At 36.9% G+C, this 20,564-nt stretch overlaps 10 protein-coding genes across 10 annotated transcripts; 5 read left to right on the plus strand and 5 right to left on the minus strand.

The window, feature by feature from the left end:
* Nucleotides 1-186: 186 nt before the first annotated feature.
* C9374_004029 (uncharacterized protein) lies at nt 187-1,169 on the minus strand (the record flags this gene model as incomplete). Its single annotated transcript, XM_044693623.1, has 2 exons — nt 187-762; nt 867-1,169. The coding sequence occupies 2 exons, from the start codon at nt 1,167-1,169 to the stop codon at nt 187-189; spliced, it is 879 nt and encodes a 292-aa protein (XP_044556159.1).
* Nucleotides 1,170-1,263: 94 nt separating this feature from the next.
* On the plus strand, nt 1,264-2,424 carry C9374_004030 (uncharacterized protein; the record flags this gene model as incomplete). The annotated part of the gene is made up of 2 exons (XM_044693625.1): nt 1,264-1,923; nt 1,993-2,424. The coding sequence occupies 2 exons, from the start codon at nt 1,264-1,266 to the stop codon at nt 2,422-2,424; spliced, it is 1,092 nt and encodes a 363-aa protein (XP_044556160.1).
* Nucleotides 2,425-2,514: 90 nt separating this feature from the next.
* On the minus strand, nt 2,515-4,681 carry C9374_004031 (uncharacterized protein; the record flags this gene model as incomplete). The annotated part of the gene is made up of 2 exons (XM_044693626.1): nt 2,515-4,394; nt 4,477-4,681. The coding sequence occupies 2 exons, from the start codon at nt 4,679-4,681 to the stop codon at nt 2,515-2,517; spliced, it is 2,085 nt and encodes a 694-aa protein (XP_044556161.1).
* Nucleotides 4,682-4,729: 48 nt separating this feature from the next.
* Nucleotides 4,730-6,195, minus strand: C9374_004032 (uncharacterized protein; the record flags this gene model as incomplete). The annotated part of the gene is made up of 2 exons (XM_044693627.1): nt 4,730-5,210; nt 5,300-6,195. The coding sequence occupies 2 exons, from the start codon at nt 6,193-6,195 to the stop codon at nt 4,730-4,732; spliced, it is 1,377 nt and encodes a 458-aa protein (XP_044556162.1).
* A 238-nt stretch (nt 6,196-6,433) lies between these two features.
* C9374_004033 (uncharacterized protein) lies at nt 6,434-7,882 on the plus strand (the record flags this gene model as incomplete). Its single annotated transcript, XM_044693628.1, has 1 exon — nt 6,434-7,882. The coding sequence occupies one exon, from the start codon at nt 6,434-6,436 to the stop codon at nt 7,880-7,882; it is 1,449 nt and encodes a 482-aa protein (XP_044556163.1).
* A 293-nt stretch (nt 7,883-8,175) lies between these two features.
* C9374_004034 (uncharacterized protein) lies at nt 8,176-9,051 on the plus strand (the record flags this gene model as incomplete). The annotated part of the gene is made up of 1 exon (XM_044693629.1): nt 8,176-9,051. One exon carries the CDS (start codon nt 8,176-8,178, stop codon nt 9,049-9,051), a length of 876 nt encoding a protein of 291 aa, XP_044556164.1.
* Nucleotides 9,052-9,135: 84 nt separating this feature from the next.
* Nucleotides 9,136-10,068, plus strand: C9374_004035 (uncharacterized protein; the record flags this gene model as incomplete). Its single annotated transcript, XM_044693630.1, has 1 exon — nt 9,136-10,068. The coding sequence occupies one exon, from the start codon at nt 9,136-9,138 to the stop codon at nt 10,066-10,068; it is 933 nt and encodes a 310-aa protein (XP_044556165.1).
* A 104-nt stretch (nt 10,069-10,172) lies between these two features.
* On the minus strand, nt 10,173-11,737 carry C9374_004036 (uncharacterized protein; the record flags this gene model as incomplete). The annotated part of the gene is made up of 2 exons (XM_044693631.1): nt 10,173-11,392; nt 11,668-11,737. 2 exons carry the CDS (start codon nt 11,735-11,737, stop codon nt 10,173-10,175), a joined length of 1,290 nt encoding a protein of 429 aa, XP_044556166.1.
* A 175-nt stretch (nt 11,738-11,912) lies between these two features.
* C9374_004037 (uncharacterized protein) lies at nt 11,913-12,803 on the minus strand (the record flags this gene model as incomplete). The annotated part of the gene is made up of 1 exon (XM_044693632.1): nt 11,913-12,803. The coding sequence occupies one exon, from the start codon at nt 12,801-12,803 to the stop codon at nt 11,913-11,915; it is 891 nt and encodes a 296-aa protein (XP_044556167.1).
* A 445-nt stretch (nt 12,804-13,248) lies between these two features.
* On the plus strand, nt 13,249-20,216 carry C9374_004038 (uncharacterized protein; the record flags this gene model as incomplete). Its single annotated transcript, XM_044693633.1, has 12 exons — nt 13,249-13,427; nt 13,605-13,792; nt 13,939-14,172; nt 14,366-17,937; nt 18,012-18,194; nt 18,250-18,270; nt 18,339-18,751; nt 18,808-18,965; nt 19,100-19,123; nt 19,322-19,464; nt 19,677-19,847; nt 20,001-20,216. 12 exons carry the CDS (start codon nt 13,249-13,251, stop codon nt 20,214-20,216), a joined length of 5,502 nt encoding a protein of 1,833 aa, XP_044556168.1.
* Between the last annotated feature and the right edge of the window lie 348 nt (nt 20,217-20,564).

Genomic DNA, 20,564 nt, shown 5'->3' on the forward strand with positions numbered 1-20,564 from the left:
TCAACTTTTCAATCATAATTATTACCGCCTCAACACGTTCAAATATTCTTGACCCAAGGTCATAATCATGGCAGATTGAATTTGGGTCTACCCCCCAATGAGTTTCCAGTACTCTTTCGATTATCTACTCTGATTTTGAATCTAATTTTGAATTTGTCTTTATCAACCTTTTTTTACATGCTATTATTACTCATTCCCAAGGTCAAGCTCAATAACATTAAGATCCCGAACATCATTGTCATTATGATTCGCCACAGAGGCGCCGTTCGAATAAATTAATGGAACTGTTGCATTAGACTGCTTTTCCAACTCCAAACCATGATATTCGTGTACATGCCCAAACAAGTGTGCTTTCAATTTTGCTTGTTCATTGAGTTGAATAGATCTTTTTCGTAGAGCTTCATTGCCCCAATGTCTCTTATAACAATGATTCTTTTTACAATAGTCACAATAATGTTGAGGTTCAGTGCCACTAGCCAAATCCATGATTCCAAATGGAGGCAAATGTGTGACTAAAACATCAATATCATTGGGGATGTCGTTCCACTTTTGTTCAATATCTTTTCGATTCATACTGAACCCCATATTCCTACTTGACGTCCAAGGTGTTCCATATATTTTAAGTAATTGCTTTCCCTTGTATTTAATAATGACTGATTGATCTTGAAGATAGATGGCATTAGTTAATACATTGTTTTGAACAAATTCAGGAGAAATTCCGTTGAATCCAATATCATGATTTCCAAATATTACAATTTTCACCTTATACGGCAATTTTTCAATCCACTTATTGAATGAAATCACACTTGGAGCACATTTAAAATTTGATTCTGAATGGTGATTTTCATACACGTGTTGCCATTCACTCTTATGAGAAATATCGCCGAATGAATAAAAATATCTCCTTCAGGAAAATTTTTCAAATGCTCATGAAATTGATGACTATCACTCATATGAACAAGTTTTAATTTTCTTTTTCCCACTTGTTGTTCCATCACTGGCAAATGATCAATTTCAATTATTTTTTCATTCTTGTTAGAATCAGAACAAGATTGTTTTTTCAACGTTTTTTCACGATCGGCGGTTGGAAGCTTCTCTTCTCGTGGATCCTCAGAGTGATGTTTCCGATTCTTGGATGAGGAGGAGCTAAAGATGTTCCATGAAGGCATTTTTTTTTGGATTTTTGTAAACACAAGTTCCCAGTTCATGATTCCAAACGTTAAATCCAAGTTCCTTGTTACCTGTTTCAAAACAAGAAAAAAAATGTCCTTCTTAGAAACGAGTTTTGATCGTTACTATCAAGCCATAGAACCCTATACATTCAAATCAGTGAGTGTCGAGTTGAGTAGAGAAGAAGCTCAAGCATTGTTGGATGAACACTCGGAATTTGTTTCAACATTTAAAGAAAGTTCTAAAATTCAGGAATTGATGAATTCGTGTGAGATGGATCTGTTGATGGAATATCAAGATTGGAAGAGTGAAGATACAATGCAGCAAGCTTATCAGAATGATGAATCGATTCAAATTCATCAACGAAGAAAAATTCTTCACTTGATTGCTGAGAAAATTGATCGTGCAGTGACAAAATTACCTAATTGGGAACAACATGGATTTTTCTGTCGATTAGCAACCATGTCTCCAAAAGATGCTTGTATCTATCGTGTTGGATTTATTCAGAGAGTATATGAACATTACAAGGAAATTTGTAAAATGGAAAAACAATTACATATTGATTTTGAAACGGAGAGTAATCGAAAATTGTATGCCTTGTACAGAGCGAGTACATCCATTCTTCGATTGAAACGTGGACACGAAGCAGTTCAATTGTTGATTGAATCGGAACGAGCTCGTCAGGAGTTAGTGAAAATTGCAAGTGGACAATATAATGAGAGCACTAAAACAAATGAAATTATTTTAAGAGAGGTGAGTATAAGCGCTTGTTTCAAATTGTGAAACGATAACATGTTCATGAATTATGAACGCATGGGTTAGTTTAATGAGTTTGATGTTGCAATGGAATTTAGATCTTTTGTTTTCAATCGAAAACTCACTGGTATTACACAATATAATCCTTATGTGTATTTTCCTCATATTGAAAAGAATAAGCAAGAAATTCATGAGCAGATTTCAACATTTTTGAATGAGCAAGTCATTGGCAACTCTGTGATTGATATTCCAAATTTCATTGTGGATCTTGTCATTACATTGGATGGAAAAGTGAAAATTGTTGAAATTAATCCACTTGCAGAATTTGCTGGAACATGTTTATTCACTTGGGAAAAGGATCGACATGTTATTACAGGAGATGGCAGCAAGGTGGAATTTCGAATTGTTACTGACGTGAATGACATGGCAGAAAAAGAAATGTCTTCAGAATGGAAGATTGCATTTGCCAAGTTGGAAAAGATTTATTTGAACAAGTAATGTCGCGTAAGTGACAAGTACTTTCACAATCTATCCATCCAAAAAAGAACATGATCTCATTACTATTCCCCAAAATTTTAATTTCACACTCTACTGAACATGCCTAACATCTCCTCTCGAATTGTAAATGACACAATCTTCGGCAACAATTTCTCTCTTGATGGTCACTGCTTCCAACTTGAGTGATGAATTGAGAGAAACAGTTTTTGGATCAATAATAACCCCACTCAGTGACATGTTCAACAACTTGTACTGCAGTCGAACTAGAGAATTCTTATTCACAAAAAATGGATCAGAAACATCCTTCACAATGGCCATTGTATCCGATGACGATGTTTGATTAAACGTGAGAGTTCCAGAAAGTGATAATTCTTTCGTTTTCCACTTGTTGCCAATCGTCCAAACTAAATTATTTTTCCCTTTTCCTTTTGTTAATTGTCCCTGTACTGCTTGATAGGAAATATCAGTTACTTCCGTTCTGTTTGGAAATGGTATAATGACATTACAGTACTCGAATTGAGAATCCACTGAATCAATTCCCAATTGCAGTAAAAATTCAACCTTATTATCTGCCAATTCTCTCATTTGATAATATCCTCGCACGGGTGGTTTGTTCACATTCTCAATATTGTATTTACACAAAACAAAGGCACCCGAGGGAGGAGAAAATGACAAGCTTGCATATTCACATCCAGGATTTGACATTTCATCTGGATGATCTCTACAACAATAATGCACTGAAATGTGCCTTGTATTGCGTAGTTCACTCAAGCTCACTGTCACATCAGAAAATCCGTCAATTTCTGCACTACACAAAATCGATCCAAAACATGAAATTTCATCTGGAATGTCCTTCTTATCAAATTGAGCACTTAAAATATTTTCGCGAATAATGAAATGAATTCGTTGCTGATCGAATTTCAGTGAATGAGCTTTCCATGAGGGTCTTCTCAAGGACGACAACTCTGGGTCATCTATTGGAAATGGCTTAGTGAGTAAGAGATGGACATTGGATGGTGCTGAATCAATGGGCCTTCCAAATGGCGCACATTGACTAATATACATGTTCATATAATTGGTAACTTCGGAAGATTTTTGATGTTTTTGGTTGGCCAAGAAAAAGTTTGATGAAAGATCTTGCAAGAAACTAAAAGCACCAGATATTGATGGATATTCCAGGGTGTTTTCTAATTTTGAAAAGTCAATAAATGATTCAGGTGTTGTTGTCGAAGCATTTGGCACTATTAGTGGGAGTGCAACAAATGTGACACCTCCAACGACAATGGAAACAAATGGGAAAATATGAGGAGGAACATTCTTGTCGCTCTCAGCAGTTTGAAGACTTGTCGCGTTACCAGAATTTCCAAATAAATTAATATGATTTGGTGAATTATTGTTTGGTTTCGTAGAAAAACCTCGAGCAGATGAGTTATGTTTTTTTCCACTCGGTGATTTCAATCCTTTTTTGTTGGTTGGTGACTTGATCCTGTCAACAGATTGAGATTTGACAGTGAGAGAATTTTGAGTATTCAAGCTAGTGGATACTTCGAGTGGAAGTAAAATTGCCAAATCTTCATCCTCCGCTGAAATAGAGTCTGATCCCATCGATGATGATAACATGATCTGCTCTTCCAAATGATACTTTTCAACAAATTTTGTATCCATTGAAAACATTGCATAATTCTCTTCCATTAATTTCAAGAATACTTTCCATAATGATTCATGATTTTCATTTTCCACAGTTTCCAAAATGGATTGAATTTTTGGTGGATGAACTGACGAATGTTTAAATAATTGTGCATGCATGGATAGACCACTTCTTGAAGCAGCCAATGTTTCATACTGTTTTTTTGCCAAGCTGAAATATTCCACTAAAAATCCATCTCCAAAATCGGAAATGGAGGCAGATAAATGGTGAGCCAAAGATTTTACAAATGGTTGAGCTGATGATGAAGAGAGCATGATTGATTCTATTCCAGCCATGAATGATGATGTAAATATTGATCATTCATATATATATTTGCACAACCACAATTATTGAAGAATACCTACGATTCTCATCTGTTCCGATATGTTGTTGTGCTCGGATCAACTCTAATGCCCGTTTTTCTACTGTCGGAAACCTTCTTGAAAATAATATCTTTTGTCGTTGTTCATCCAAGATCCAAACTCCGCGAAGAGAGAGTGCTGAATTTAATAAACCATCCATCGGAGAAGCATATTGAATGGATGATGGCAAAATTCCATACTCGGTCATTTTTTTAATTTTTGTAAAAAAAATATTTTAATAGAATATTATAGAATTTCATTGACCAGAAGAAAAAGAATTAATTTTTCCACAAAACAAGACACTTTTGGTTGGAAGATGATGCAACACAAAAGCAAAAGGTCGATCCACCACAAATTCATATAATTTTTCTGTTGTTTGGCTTCTACGGGCACCTCCTTTTCCAAGTCCAACCATAGTACATGCTGCGGCTTCCGTTCCATCTTCATCGGCCTTAATATACACTTTTTGAATGATTTTGGAAATGAATATTCTTTGACCATTGACATTTTCAGAAATTCCAGTAAAATTTGCTTGCAAGGGACTGAATGCGTGTTGCATGTTCAGAGGTGAGGATTTCAATACATCCGTTAAATTCTCTTTCACCTCCATGTTAAATTTAGGAATTTCAACTTTCCTGAATTTCAATCTTGTGGTTGGTGTGATTTGTTTCACATTTGCCAATTTTGAAAGAAACCATTCATCAAACTCTTGTTCACTTTCAACAGTGAGAGGAATACTTGTTTTGGGAATGATCACAATCATGGCATAGTTGGGATCTCGATAGAATAATTGTAAAATTTTGTACTGATGACGAGTTCACCATACGAAAGAATGATTCCACCACTTGAAAACATTGACATGCGTTCACACTTGGTCGTTTCTCCAGTGGGATCCATGAGTGTTCTAAAACTCGCACGAGGATTAGTTCTGTTGATGTTGAATTTGTGCATCCAAGTACCTAAAAAGTGAATGGCGTTGACGAGGATTAGAGAAGTTGATTCGGATACATCACTTGAAGACAACATGTTTGGAATGCGACCATTGGTTTTAGATTCAATCCATGAGTTGATTTTCTGAACTTGCTCCATGGGTTGTTCTTTAAAATTACATAATTCAGGCTCTGAATTGAAATATTGTTTCAGCTCACTTAAATATTCTAATTTCACATTTAAGGATTGTTCAAGGAATAATCGATTGGCCACTGATAGAGAAACAGAGATTGGAGTGGAAGAACTTTCCACATTGGCACTTGTCTCTTCTGAAGAGGTCATTTTGAAATATTTCATACAAGTGTTCATATAACATTCCAAGTGTTCCATTTTCCAATATTGCAACGGATTGAGCTCTTGCTCTGAGGAACAACCCTCAGAACATGATACCATCATACTTTCTTTCAATTGAAGAGCATGAACCAATTCAGAGAGTGTCTCGTCTTTGGATCCCATCAAGATCATCAGCATGACATGAAAAAAAGAAAATGGAGAAAATACCAAGTTACTCAAAGAGGCGCCGTTGGAATTTTGTTTCATGAGTTGTGAAAGCATGACAGAACCGACTGCATTTTGTGCTGTTTGAAGTTTGTTTTCATGGCTCTTGTCTATGGCAACGGTAAATTGAGGAGTTGATTCGGTGTGATTCTTGGAACCTTGTTGAGTTTTAGATTTGGTTGTGGAGATTCTGGGTTGCAATTGCTTGTTTGCGGTGTTTAGTTCTTTTGGCATTTTTTTACAGTTGGAAAGAATCAAAAGTTTACAACACGTAATTGTAAAAACAAGTGTATCGAAACGAAAATATTGGTTTTTCAAACACGTTAAATAAACGAAGTGCAAAAAGACCACAAACTACCGAATGCGGAGCAACGATCACAATAGCTTCAGTATTTCTTATCTAATATTTGAACTCCAAATAAATTTTATAAGACATCGCTAAAGCAACAAAGCTCTAGATTACAAAAAAAAAATGCCACCAAGAAAGTCCTTGACGCCCACATTGAAAACTAATAAAACTGCCAAGAATTTAGGTCTGAAGAGATCGGAAGTTGAAGATTTATCGGAAAAGGAATTACAATTAATGGAGATGGGAATGGCTTGTTCGGATGATTTCAGCCCTGCGTCGGAAAAAACGACCAATTCTTCACAATTAAAAAAGAGAAAAATTAATAAGAGCAATAGCACAACAACAAGTGATGGAAGTACGGATGGGAACCATTCAAAGACGGATGATAATAACAAGATATTAAATCCAAAGTTGATTCAATCTCGGAGCGTTCGATCACCACCACAGAAATTGTTGGGGTCTTCAAACGACCAAACACTGGTATCTCCATCTAAAACAACAACTAGCCTCAAGTCTCCTTCCAAACGAAGGATATCCACGTCTCCGAAAACTGCTGGCCAGCAATCAAGCGGAAATAATACACCACCAACAAGTGCAACTTTTGAATTGAATCATCTTTCTGAAATTAATACTCACAATGACTTTGAAACTCAAAAAGATGTCTCTTCGTCATCAAATTTAGATAGTATTGCCGATTATTTAGAAGAGGGAGAATCTTTTCAATTTTCAGATACTCATATTGGATTACTGAAAATTCGGCAAGAAATTCAGAGTGCCATTCTAAGTTGCAAGCACAAAATGAAATTCTTTTTCCCACCCGTTGTGCTTAAACATTTCCTATTTCATGAAAATATAATACCTAATCAAACACCAACTCAAATCGAAAAAACCCTAAATGAAATGATACAAAGTCATGAAATTAGAAGATTTTATATTGACAGAAAAATGTATAAGGATATTTTTGGATTTGTATTTACAGAAGATTATATATCTAGCATTAAGAAACAATATGAAAGTTATTTGGAACAGTTGGAACGACACGAAAGCTCGCCAGAGGATGATTCTCGTGTTATTTCTGGAATACCATATTTCATTCATAAAAATCAAGAAGAATCAAGAAGGAAACTCAGTGAGCCAATGAAAAAGCAATTGTCACAAGTTATTTCTAATTTCTGTGAAAACGTTCTTCTCAACGTGACAGAACCATTCATTGACAGAACAGACTTGGTGGATTGTCTATTTCCAGACTCTACCGAAGAGAGCTCAAGGCAAATTGATGACGGAATTACATTGCTCATGACCATTGGTGCATTGACAATCAAAGATACAAACTCGTTCTACTTTGCCATTCCCAACCTTTCGCAATTCATGTTCTATATTGACAATGGAAGAAAAGAAATCCTTTCAATCTTGAGAAGAAAACAATTTAAGGAAATTATGGTTCACTCTCTCCTCCAACGACCTCTCAAGAATACCATCTTCAATCCCATGTTTCACATTCGAGACATGATTGGTGATGGTGACGTTTATGTGATTGATATCAATGGCCAGAAAATGATAAGAATAAGATGAGAGTTACTTTGGTAGAGAATTCACGTTAATAAGTTTGCACAACAGTAGTCATTTGGTGCAAATCTTCTTGGATTGTGTTTTCTCGTTCCCAGTTGCTCCAGACCTTGCAAGAACTATTCATGTTTGAATTGATTCAATAACCACTTTGAATTTCAATAGATCGCTTGAGGACATTTTCCTAGAATGCGGAGCGTTTCAAAATGCTCAAATTGTCCTCCATGTCTCCATGTGAAAAAAACCGCATTGCCAACAAACACAAAAAACAGTTCAACAAGCTTTCAATACTACTTTCAATGTCTCAATCAACCTTTGGAGCATCATTACCACAAGCTTCCACTTCTTTCGAGTATTTAAAATTATATGTTTCATTTCCGACAAGATCCATCAAGGTTTTATGGGTACTGAACGAATTGAAGCTTCCTTTGAAATTCCAATACAACAGTCAACCAGTCCATGTGGAAACGCATACGACTCGTATTACAGATTCTGAAAACCATCTTCCAACGATCGAAGTGAATTTTCTGAATTTAGAAAAGGGAGACCATCTCCATCCAGAAATGAATCCTCATCCATTCCTCAAAGTTCCAACTCTTGTTTTCAAATTGAAAGGAAATCATGAAGAACAAGCTCTATTTGAATCGAATGCAATTATTTTCTTCTTACTAGACCATTTTCAACAACATTCTAAATTGACACAATTACAAGACAGCCAATCCAATGCCAACCGATACAAGTATGTGTTTTGGACAAATTCTTCCTTTGAAATCGAAGCTCAAGCGCCAATCAAGTTATTCAAAGCACTTGTTCAAAAAAAGAATTTAAACATGTCGACAAAAAGTCAATTAGTACTTTCACAAGAGGAACAAGAAGAGTTTGATGAAAAGGCAAAAATAATTTCACATCAATACTTACCCTATTTAGAAAAGGAACTTTCTCAAAGAGATTCATCATGGAATTATTTATTAGGAAATGAATTCGATGTGGCTGATATTTGTATTGGTTTTTGTTTGAGCGGAATAGATACGTGCATGTTGTTGAAAGAATCAGTTCATCCCAAATGCTTTGAATATTTTCACAAATACATTCGATCCAGAGAGAGTTTTCAATGGACCATGAAACAATTAATGACATTATACAGCAAGAATTTTGAGAGTGAATCAATGAAATAGATTATCCATAGTATCAACATTTACTATTAAAATTTAATTTGAAAATGATCTTACAATTTATAAATTTTTTGTAACGCAAAAAAAATGTTGCCTTCATTCCATCCAGCAAATCCTTCCCTCGAAAATACTCATGATCGGATGGATTTTACAAAAATTCCTCACGAATTATTGCCATCCATTGCACTATTTCAAATAGACTCTCCCAAGAACATGTTGATGTGGTTTCTGATTCATCCCAAACTATTCTATGAAAATATGTATGTTCGGAAACAATTGACGGATCATCTCCAACGCTTATGGTTCAACAAGTATTACCAAGAATATTATTTATGGAATGGCAGTGGTGGCCATAGTCATGGTCAGGATTGTAATAACGAAAAAAATCGACACCACAATTCCGAATTAAGAAGAAATAATTTACAAGTACATTTAAAAGAATTATTTCAATTACGTGTCATTTGTCAAGGAGTAAAAACAGAACATCTTCTTGCATTGCATAGAGGAACCATACTGCAAATTGAAGATAATTGGGAAGCTATGAATCGATGGATTGGTGATTACATGTCACTTTCAACATTATTTCAAATGAAATTTACACTCCTCACAGATTTGTGTTCAGTATACAACGAAGACTACAAGTGTCACTTGTTGAAAATGAGCTATGCCTTTAAACCATGCAATAGCTCGTTGGTAGAGGAGCATTCTGTAAATCTTAATCAAATAACGTCGTACAGGGTTTGCATACATATTCATTTTGAAATCAGGACTAGTATGAGCTTGGGGTCGTTACAAGATGCGCCTCGATCTGTGTTGATGGTGACCACAACTAGTCAGAAAATCGCATGCAAACAGTTCTTGATTCAGGCTGATTCCAACGATTTCAAGAAAGGAATATTGGTTTTCATTGGTGAATTCTCTACCAATGTAATGCTTAATGGTAATAGTTTGCCCTTAAAATTCATGTATGGAGTTTCAGGGTATACTTATTCAGAGGAGTTTTATTTGGAATTAAAATGATTTGAGCGTTTTGGCATTCTCATATCTGTCCTCACAAAATTATTCGAAAAAGACACCACACCATAGTGTTGATAATTGAAATGTTGAATTCAAGAGATGATTTATTACTTTCTCAAGCCAAACCAACCTCCGCTTTGTGCTGGAGGCTTTTCATCAGTAGTGGGTTGTGTAGATGCTGTTTGTGGAGATCGTTCCTTTCTTCTCTTTTCCAACATGTTAATAAAATCACGAGCAATTTCTGGAGCAAGTTTCTCCTTGTTTCCATATTCTTGTAAAATTGTCCTCACATCAATTCTGCCAGATTTGGTTGCAACCATTTCCAAGAATGGGATCAAATCAACAAGAGTTCTATCTTGAGTGTCGCCCTTCCAAGGTGTTATTCTAAGAGTATTTTCTGGCTGTTTGCTGTAAGCGTCTGGGCGATGTTCAATCATGATAATTCTCTCCAAAGGTCGATTCAAAAGTGAAAGATCTTTGACATTTCTTGTTCCTTCTGTGACGGTAGCATCCTTAAAAAGCTTGTGAGCCACTTGATACTGATCAATTTTTTCTAACATTTGAGCCAGAGATGGTGTCATGTAATTGTCAGAGAAAAATACAATCTCATAATGTTTGGAAAGAGCTTGTAAAAATTGATCCACTCCAGGACGTTTTTGAGTCTTCCAACCAGCACGAGAATTATACGAGGAATAAACAAGGAAATTTTCGACTGGTACAACGAGCACTGGTTTCATTGGTTGTCCTTGAGGAATATCTGGAAGCAATTTGGATTGTTGTGGCTTTTTCAAAGGAGCAATAAGTTCCTCAAATCTTTCTTGCATATTTTTCAAGCTAAATCCTTTCTCTGCAAAGGCACTGAAGAGGTTATACAGAGCTATCACCGTAACAATTGGTAATGTATATTTCATACCATAATGATGCCAGTTTGGCTTGGTGCGAACCTTTTCTTTTGCTTGATTATCTCCCATATCCTCATAATCAGCTGTTTTCTTCTTTTTTTCGTCAGCCTTTGTTTTTTCGGATTTATCACTTGTTTTCTCCTCTGTTGATTGTTTTGATTCTTCAGAAGTATTTGTTTCTTCACTAGTTTCTTCCTCTTGTGGAGGTGGTTGAGGATTGTTCTTTCTCTCTTCGGCTTTCATTCTTTTAATCCTCTCGGCCTTTTCTCTCAAACTTTCTGCGGATTCTTCGCTAGGTGGTTTAGGAGAAGAAACACGCAAATGATTTTGAAAAGTGGTCGAGAAGGCTCTCGTGTTGTGTTCTTTAGAATTTATAACGTTGCAGAACGATGAAGCATGCTGATTGAAAATTGAGAGGAACAAGTCTAATTGTAATGGAATGATAATGGCCATGGATATTCAATTGAATATCATGATGATGATAAATTCAAGATGGAAACATTAACGAACATGATGAGATTAATTGTACAAATGTATAAATGATGATTAAGAGATAGGGGGAAATCAGCACATTGTTGATGAATTGTTATTATTATTGTTGAATCCATCATCATCATACATTTAATCCGAATTCAAATATCCGATTAGATAAATTCATTGTTGATAAATTCATAATTGCGTCATGAATTGCAACACTTACTCTTTTCCTTCTGACTAAGACTGGACTTTTTTCCAGCTCGCAACAAGATTGGCAACCACTGCTTTAACATGCTATTGTTGATGATGAAAATCAATATTTTTTTCAAAAACACAACAAAAAAACATTTATTCAATCAAAATTCAGTCTCTGGGTTAAAAGCACAAAACAGAGGAATACATTACACTCTCTGATGTGAATGTTGAGGAGGAGGAAGGTAATTTACTGATGGTACTTTAGAGTTACATTTAGAGAATTTTCTTCTTTTTATTGTCAAGTTCTTCGTCGTCTACGTCTTCCCATTCATCCTCATCATCCAGGTCATTATCAGCAGAGTTCAATTCACCATCATGTTCCTCTCGTTCTGTTCGATCTCTGACGAGGACAGCTCTTCTCATTTCTTCAATATTGTATACCCAGCCATCCGAATTCATGCACAATTTATCGTCAAGATTAATGTCATTCATCATTGAATTGAGATGTTCATTTTCGGTATGGTTGGCATCGAGAGGTACATTTTCTGCTGCTATGGAGAAGGCTCGATACATGTCCTGATACATTTGATTGAGTTGTTGCTCATGTGATGATTCTAGAGATGAATCCTCTTGTTGTTGTTGAGATGCTGTTGTTGCCACGGTAATAATCATTTCACACACATCATCATCATTGAAATCTTCTTCTTCAGAGGATCCTGCAAGGCCGCTTTGGCCACTTTCCATCGTTGATAATTGACAATACATGCACAGAGTTGGAGATTGTTGAACACCATGCATCAAAATGTCTCTGAAATGTATCTTGTAGGCAGTCAACGTATCGGAAAGCAATAACAAGTGTTCCGATGAAACAAAAAGCTTTACATGTTCAACCATATGCTGCCTATCATTCTCTTCTGCAAAAACAAATTTTACGTTCACTCGGTGAGGACACGAGTAGATGATCATGGACGGCGAATTAGGTTGTTGCGCCGACACCCGTATGGAGGAAACTAATTCCTCTCGTGTGCTATTATTTGATAAGGGCTGAGAGTGGTGAATACTATGATTGGTATCACTGTGATCCAGTAACAATCTTCGGAGGTCATCTTCCTGTGTTGGTTGTCGTGGAAGAGAAATTTGCTGAACGGTTACGGGAAGAGTCATTGTTAATTTTTTTTTCCTTATTGTATTGGTTGAGAGTCTCCCGTCACCAATAATTGACCTCATCATACTGTTGTAACATGCTGCTGCTGCTGCTGCTGTTGTAACAGAGCCAAAACGATCCAAATCAAAGAAGGAGCTCCCTGGTGGTGGTTCATTGTGGATTGCTGCAACAACCAAAAAAATCCGCGCAAGCCAATCCCGCGAACATATTTACGACAAATTTTCTCACTAAGCCTTACACGCGATTGTATCTACGCGGATATCTCAATAGCAACAACGCCAAGAGCAACAACAACACCAACAACCACAAAATAACGAATCGCTGTGCCATCCTAGTCTTCAACCCCACCCACTCTACTCGAGCAAGTCAGTCTGTAAATCTATTATCCACTACCTTGTACAAAATCATAACCATTATTGCTCGAACGATCATCACTACCCTTATATGGCGTTATTAAGAATTATATTTATTTTCTTGGCTAGTAGTTTACTACTTTGTAGTACTCACGTTGCTAAGGCTCAATCATCTTTTACTTTTAATCAAACATTATACGACAAGAAGTGGAATGATGAGTCCGAAATTGTGTTTGGACAGTCCACTGCCCTTACAGGTCAAACCAGGGAGTAAGTTGAAAGCATTTATATCACGTCCGGACAGATATCTGACATTCATGATTGCTATGGTCATTTCTCTCGTGTTCATTTCCCAACATGTATGTTGCATCTTCGCGACATATTCCTTGTTCGTGAATGATTTCAAACCACCCTCCTCTTATCGAAATGGCATGCCCACCACGATAGACTTGGATACCCGCTAATGGTCGGAATACAGGCAGCCTTTAAGGAAATTAACGAATTGGGAGGTGTGTGGGGAGGTAAAAAGCTCCGTCTCTACTCATTGGACGACGGCTATGAACCTCCTCGATGCATCAATAATACTCTCGTTTTGCTGAATAATCAGACAATATTTGGCCTATTGGGTTACATGGGTAAGTAGTCGACATGCACGGAATAACATGATATCATATTCATGCAACGTTATTCGAATGGTATTGAACATTCAACATTTTGCTGACGGTATCGAATTGTGTGAACCATTTTCAAACCATGTTTTCACACAATTCGAACACGTAAGGAACGGGTACAAGTCAAGCCATTCTCAATCTACTCATAGAATCAAAAATGCCTTATATTGGGGCCTTAACTGGAGGATTGTTTCTACGTACGCCCTTCTATCCAAATATTATCAATGTGAGAGCCAGTTATCAAGACGAAACTGCAGCCATGGTTGAATATTTGGTCAACATTAAAATGTTGCGAAGGATTGCCATTTTTTATCAGAATGATGCTTTTGGAGTTTCAGGATTGGGTATGTGTTCATTTGTATTCGATTCATCGTATGTGTTCACGTTTACCCAATATGCTGCATTTACTGATTTTTATTATGGTGATGAATTCATGTGCTTTTTTGTGGAATGATTCATTCAAAATGGACGGTCACAAAATTGGTGGATTTTTAACTTTTTATTTGACAACAATTTTTTAACATCTCTCTTAAAAAGACGGATCCACTCTTGCTCTGACCGCTCTTGGCATGAGCCTTGTTTCTAAGGGAACGTACGAAAGAAATACGATCGAAGTTTCGAACGCACTCGAATCTATTGTGAAAGGAAAACCACAGGCAATTATTTGCATGTCAACTTACAAACCTACTGTAGAATTCATTAATCGAGTCATGGCCAGAACAGATTATGATCCTGCAATTTTATTCGTGACAGGCTCTTTCATTGGGTCAAATATTCTTCCATATAGAGATCGTGTTGTAATCACTCAAGTGTTTCCAGCTCCTACCAACACGAAATATCCAATCGTATTGTCATACCAACGAGCAATGAAAGCATACGACCCTACTTTCATTCCATCATTGGTTGAATTGGAAGGTTATATGGCTGCAAAGCTTACTATTAACATTCTCACACAACGAGTATCTGGAGATTTGACACGATCCAATTTCATTGATTTGCTCTATTCGTCAGGAACGTACGTGATGGATAATACAGTGGTTGGCCCCTATACCAAATGCTCCACAACAAGCTCTTCTCGAAGATCCACATTTGTATTTGAGGACACATCTTCTTCCAATAATCCTATATTAACAGAAATTACTCCACCAAATCATGAGTCCTCTTCACACAGAAGGTACAAATCAGACCAAATTACAAGTCATCGCCTTAGGAGTGATTGGACCTCTAGAAGAGTATTGTCCACTTCCTCTTCTGCATGCTCTTGTAATCAAGGGCTTCGATCAGTGTGGAAGACCATACAAAACGCTGATGCTTCGTTCACAGAAATTGGAGATCCAGTTGTTTGGGATTTACCTGGCTCTTCAAGTTTCTCATGCTTTTTTGACCCTACCAAAATTTCTCTGCCCATTGTGTTTGGTCACATTTCAGACGGTAGCGCATACGACTCTGATTTCATTTCGGGAGTGTCTGCTGTGTTTAAAGACAGAAACGACAAGCAATCAGGTGTGAGAGGAAAGAGATTGGAAATTTTACCTATTGTCATCAATGGTACTGCTGTCTCTGTGGAGTCCCTAGTTAACGCCAGCAGAAAATTTGTGGTGGACAATAACGCCATAGGCCTTGTGGGAAGTAAGATTAATAGCATCCCAACAGCCACTTCGTTTTTAGAACAATTTGCATCACAGTTCAGTAGCATGGTGTTTATAAATCCAGAGACATCATTCGACACACCACAGTTGCGAGACACTTTTTCTCGTAACATTATTCATTTAACCACATCTATTAGAGAGAGGTTGTTATCAGTCCTAGATTACAGTATGAATACTTTGGGATTGTCTCGCTTCTCGTTCATTAGTACAGGCGACACCGATGGAAAATATATTCGCTCAGAGTTTATGAGAATGCTGGAAGAGTATGAGCTTTATTTGGACAGCGAGATTATGTTTTCCTCTTCGAATATCCTTTCTTCCTCTCAAGTCAAAGAGTATCTTACGGTTGATAATGCCAACGCTCAAGCGTTTGTAATATCAATACCAAAGGATGACATTGACTTTAGGGTTTTGCAGGAAATTCTTACTGGCATTGCATCTATCAAGCTCAGAAAAGAAATTGTCATATTTTGTCTGTATTTTAGGAATTTGCAGTGGGAACCAAGGATTGCTGATTTATTGAACAACTCCTCGTTTTCGTCTATTAGTTTTTATTTGGTGGAGCCATTCCCCTACGTTCGTACAAAGCATTCGTTTATTGATACCTTTCAATCAGTCGTCAACAAGTATCTAACCACCCCCACCAAAAACACAACAGGTGTTGTTCAAGGTTTTTTAGTTGGAAGTTTTATAATTGAGATTCTTGACAATATTTCTCCACAATCCTCAATCTCTGGCTCCAGTTTTATGGACACTGTGTTTTCTGACTCTGAATTTATCAAGTACCAGATACCGTTCGGCCAATTCTCAACCACAAAGAAGTGCAGTTTGGGAATGAGAACAAATTACATTGTTAAATTTGCGACCACTCAATTTGTTCCTGTAACAACAATGACTTTTGACAAATCTAAGTGTGGAGTTGATATGAATGCATTGAAAGCTAGTGTTCAAGCTCCAATCATTTTTGGTAGATTATATCCACTTACAGATACTAATGGCCAAAATTCATCTCAACAATTGGACGATTTTTCAGCTGGCGCATTGTCCTTAATTCAAGCCATGAATGATTATCACGAACTGCCAAGAACCATACATCTCAAAACTGAATACTATACCAGCGAAATAGATATGATACAAAAGGCAACAGATCTAATTGAAAGAACCAAAATTTTTGGATTTTTAGGTTCAAAAATCATTGGAAATGCCTCTGGGTTAAGTACCCTTATTGATGCACGCGGCACACCTCTAATCGGACCAGTATCCGGTCATACAAGTTTGCGTTCACCTTTTTCTAGATTTATAATCAACCTACGACCATCCATTGTTGAAGAAGTAGTTGCAGTTGCTCGTTATGCACGCACCTTATTTTTTCAAGTTTCAGACCAATTGTCATTAACCATTCTTGTCGCAAATCAAGAATACTGGACTTCTGTATCACGAAGCGTAGAAGATTTCTTTGAAAAGAGTGCTGAAAATGTAAAGATCACCACCGTGCTAATGCCATCAAATACCAAACGAACCATCAAAACTGACACGGTTGATTATGGAAATTTTGTTTTTGTTTTGGCCAATGAATATGACACATGTTCATTCGTAGCACGTGCAGGAGCTTCATTAATTGGAATTCCTTCTGAAATCTCATGTCCAACTCTATCAGGTTTAAGAACAAATGTTGTTACCGCATCTTTTTTAGAAGCATTTTATTCGACGTCTTTCACCAATATTATGGCCAAAGAATTTATTCAATATTTTTCCCTATATTATCCTCAAAGGAACAAGACAATGCTTTCCTACGAAGGATTTGCTGTATGTACAATGGTTAGCAACATTCTCAAGTATATGAAGAGTGTTAACTTGGACGTGACAAAGCAGTCATTTGTCTCAACTCTCTTCTACAGATCCACATTTGAACTTGGTGTCAATAATTTTGGACCATACGGAGATACTTGTGACACAAATAGCGGAACGACGTCAGGCACTAGTTTTACCAGATCCGTTTCCTCTACAAGCTCTTCCACATGCTCTTCCACAGCAGCTTTCTGTAGCTGTAATCAAGGAGCAAAGGAAATTTATCTCAACTTTTTGCAAGATTCCTTTGTCATGAAAAAAATTCAAAATTATTCACTACGTTTTCAAACTTGTGGAATTGAATATATTATTCCTGGTATATCAGCGGGAGGTATTGCAGGTATTGTGATTGGAGGAACTCTATTTTTTGTCATTACCTTGATTATTTGCATTGTAGCTGTAGTGATTGCAAAAAGAGATCCAACTGCCAAACATGCACCCAAATCAGGAAAAATAACTTGTGCATTTACCGACGTACAAAACAGTACTAAACTTTGGCAAAGCAATGAGAAGGCAATGAGGACAGCTTTAGAAATTCATAACACCATCATGAGATCAACATTGATGCAATTTAGAGGATATGAGGTCAAGACAAACGGTGATTCGTTTTATGTAAGTTTCAGTGATTTAGTGATTGGAGGTGGAATTATTTTTCACTATTTTGTTCTTTTTCTCAACAACATTAGGTCGTATTCAAAGACCCGCTAGATGCTGTCACATGGGCCATGGAGGTTCAACTTGCATTACTAAATGCTAAATGGCCAAGCGATCTTTATCATGAGTGGGATTGTCGTCAAGAATGGGATCCAAAAACTCGAAAAGCTTTCTGGAGTGGCTTACGAGTGCGTATTGGTTTGCATTATGGAAAGGTAAGTGTTAATCAATTGATTTATTGAGTTGAATAGATTACAACATGCACAACAGGGAGATTGTGTTTGGGACAAGGTAAGGATTATTTCACATGAAAAGTTCATTTTCTCAATATATTGTAAATGTTAACATTGTGATGATAGACCATGAAACGCTTTGACTACTTTGGAAATGTTGTGAACAAATCGGCAAGAATTGAGGCATTAGCACATGGTGGACAAATTTTAGTGAGCGAAGAATTGTTTTACAAAACTCGAGAATTGTATTCGAGCGTTGAATTTATGAGTGAGACGTCAGATGGAAAAATGTACCTCAGTGTCGATGGTGCTCGTCATCACCCACTAAGCGAAACACATGACACTCCCTCAAGTGGTAGTTTCACATCAAGCTCCAAAACAACTAACAGCTTTAAATCGAAACGACAGAGGGTTGCCATTGAAAGAACATTCACTGCTCGTGATTTAGGAGTTTATCCACTCAAAGGACTCTCTGAGTCGAGTCGAGTATTCGAAATTAAGTGCTCAGAGATTGAAAGCAGGACATATCCTCCATTAAGGTAAGTGTGTGAATATTATTTTTCTCTTTTCTGTCAATATACAAATTTTCAAATAGGGTTGCTGTCGAAGATTTGGATCGTTCCGAGTCGTCTGTACAACGAGAATATCAAGAGTTCAAAAAACGACTGGATTCAGCTCGTCGCAGTAATGCCACTGCTTCAGAAGCTTCTCCCTATGACCAAACGAACTTTGACGCCATTGATGTTGACCAGGGTCAGCAGCAGTTGACGGAACGAAGCCCTGAGGAACACCCCTAGGCACTGCCCTTTCCTTTTGTTCATGTGTAACCCCTTCTTCTAAATTATGGAGCTATTTTTGAATTCCATGCATTCACGAAGCAAATAAAGTAACATTAAAAAATAGCTCCAAAAGTAGGTTTCTCATCCACGCTATAATTGTGTACTCAACGATCGTTTCACATGTTGCCTCTCGTATTATGGTGGTCGTTTCTTCAACGTGATCACGACATGGTACAATGTCTTTTTGTACAATTCATGATTGGATATTGTGTTTGTTGATGATCATCATCACGGTGATTCTATTCCTATTTGCCTTCCTCCTTCAACAAGGAATAACCAGAACAACCAACAATAGAATCATCATGTACGGATATAACCCAGGAATGTATGTGCAACCAGGTACCACAACTACCACAGTTACTACTTATTGGCAAGGTCCACAACCAGCATGGATGCCTGCTGGATTCGTAGTCGTAAGTATCATCAAAAATCTGTGATTATCATATAGATCATGGACGTTATTAATTCCAATGATGAACATGGTAATATTACCATCCTCTCATCACGACGATCATGATGATGATTGTCCATCATCGTTCATTGAAAAATGTCAAAATAATAATCATCTCATTCCGTGCCTGATATTCAACCATGAACAAACAACCCACTCATTGTTGCACATCAGCCTCCTCATGTCATGGCCAACCGATTCAACTATGTTCAAGCAGCTCAACAACTCTTTTGGCAATACGATCTTAACCGCAGTGGAACTCTCTCCAAGAAGGAATTCAAGTTTTGTGCTGCTACTCATTTCGGTATTCCACCAGTCAATGCCAAATATTTGTTTAGAATGATGGTAAGTGTACACTAGTGAAAGTTGTTGTTGTTGTTAGATCATTGATGTATCTTGTTTTAACATTGTTTTCATGATGGATATATTTGGCAATTCATTTGCATTCCCATTGAACCACCCATGATGACACATATGCTCTGAACACAACATTTTCAGGATCGTGATGGTAACGGCGTGATTACTATGGATGAATTCATCAATGCTTACTTGTTCATCATGGCTGGAGGTGCCAGTTACATTACTCCAATTCCATCATTCAGACATCGTATGGGAATGATGGGTGGTATGTATGGAGTTCCTCAACCAATGCCATACGGTGGTATGCCTTATGGTGGAATGCCATATGGTTATCCACCACAACCATTCAATTAAAAGTAATTTCAGTTGAATGGAATTGTATGCCCATCCATCATTGAACAATTTAATACACATGCTTATTTATTGTAAATTCAACTATCTTAATTTTTGTAAAGTGTTCAGAAAGGTAGTGATTGAATGTGTTTGGAGATGAATTGAAAATTAAACGACGGCAAGAAAATTTCCAAAGAACGTTGACCAGAAATATTATACCCTTGTTGTGATCGTATGATAAATTCCTTGCTGATTGAATTACCATGTATTGACAAGTTGCCATCTCGTGTGGTATGTACAAGCCCATCGATATGTCAAAGCTTCCAAATTTATTTCAATTACCATTTTTAAAAGAATTGAAATTCCAAG

The sequence above is a fragment of the Naegleria lovaniensis genome (assembly GCF_003324165.1).
Source record: "Naegleria lovaniensis strain ATCC 30569 chromosome Unknown tig001, whole genome shotgun sequence".
NCBI lineage: Eukaryota > Heterolobosea > Eutetramitea > Acrasida > Naegleriidae > Naegleria > Naegleria lovaniensis.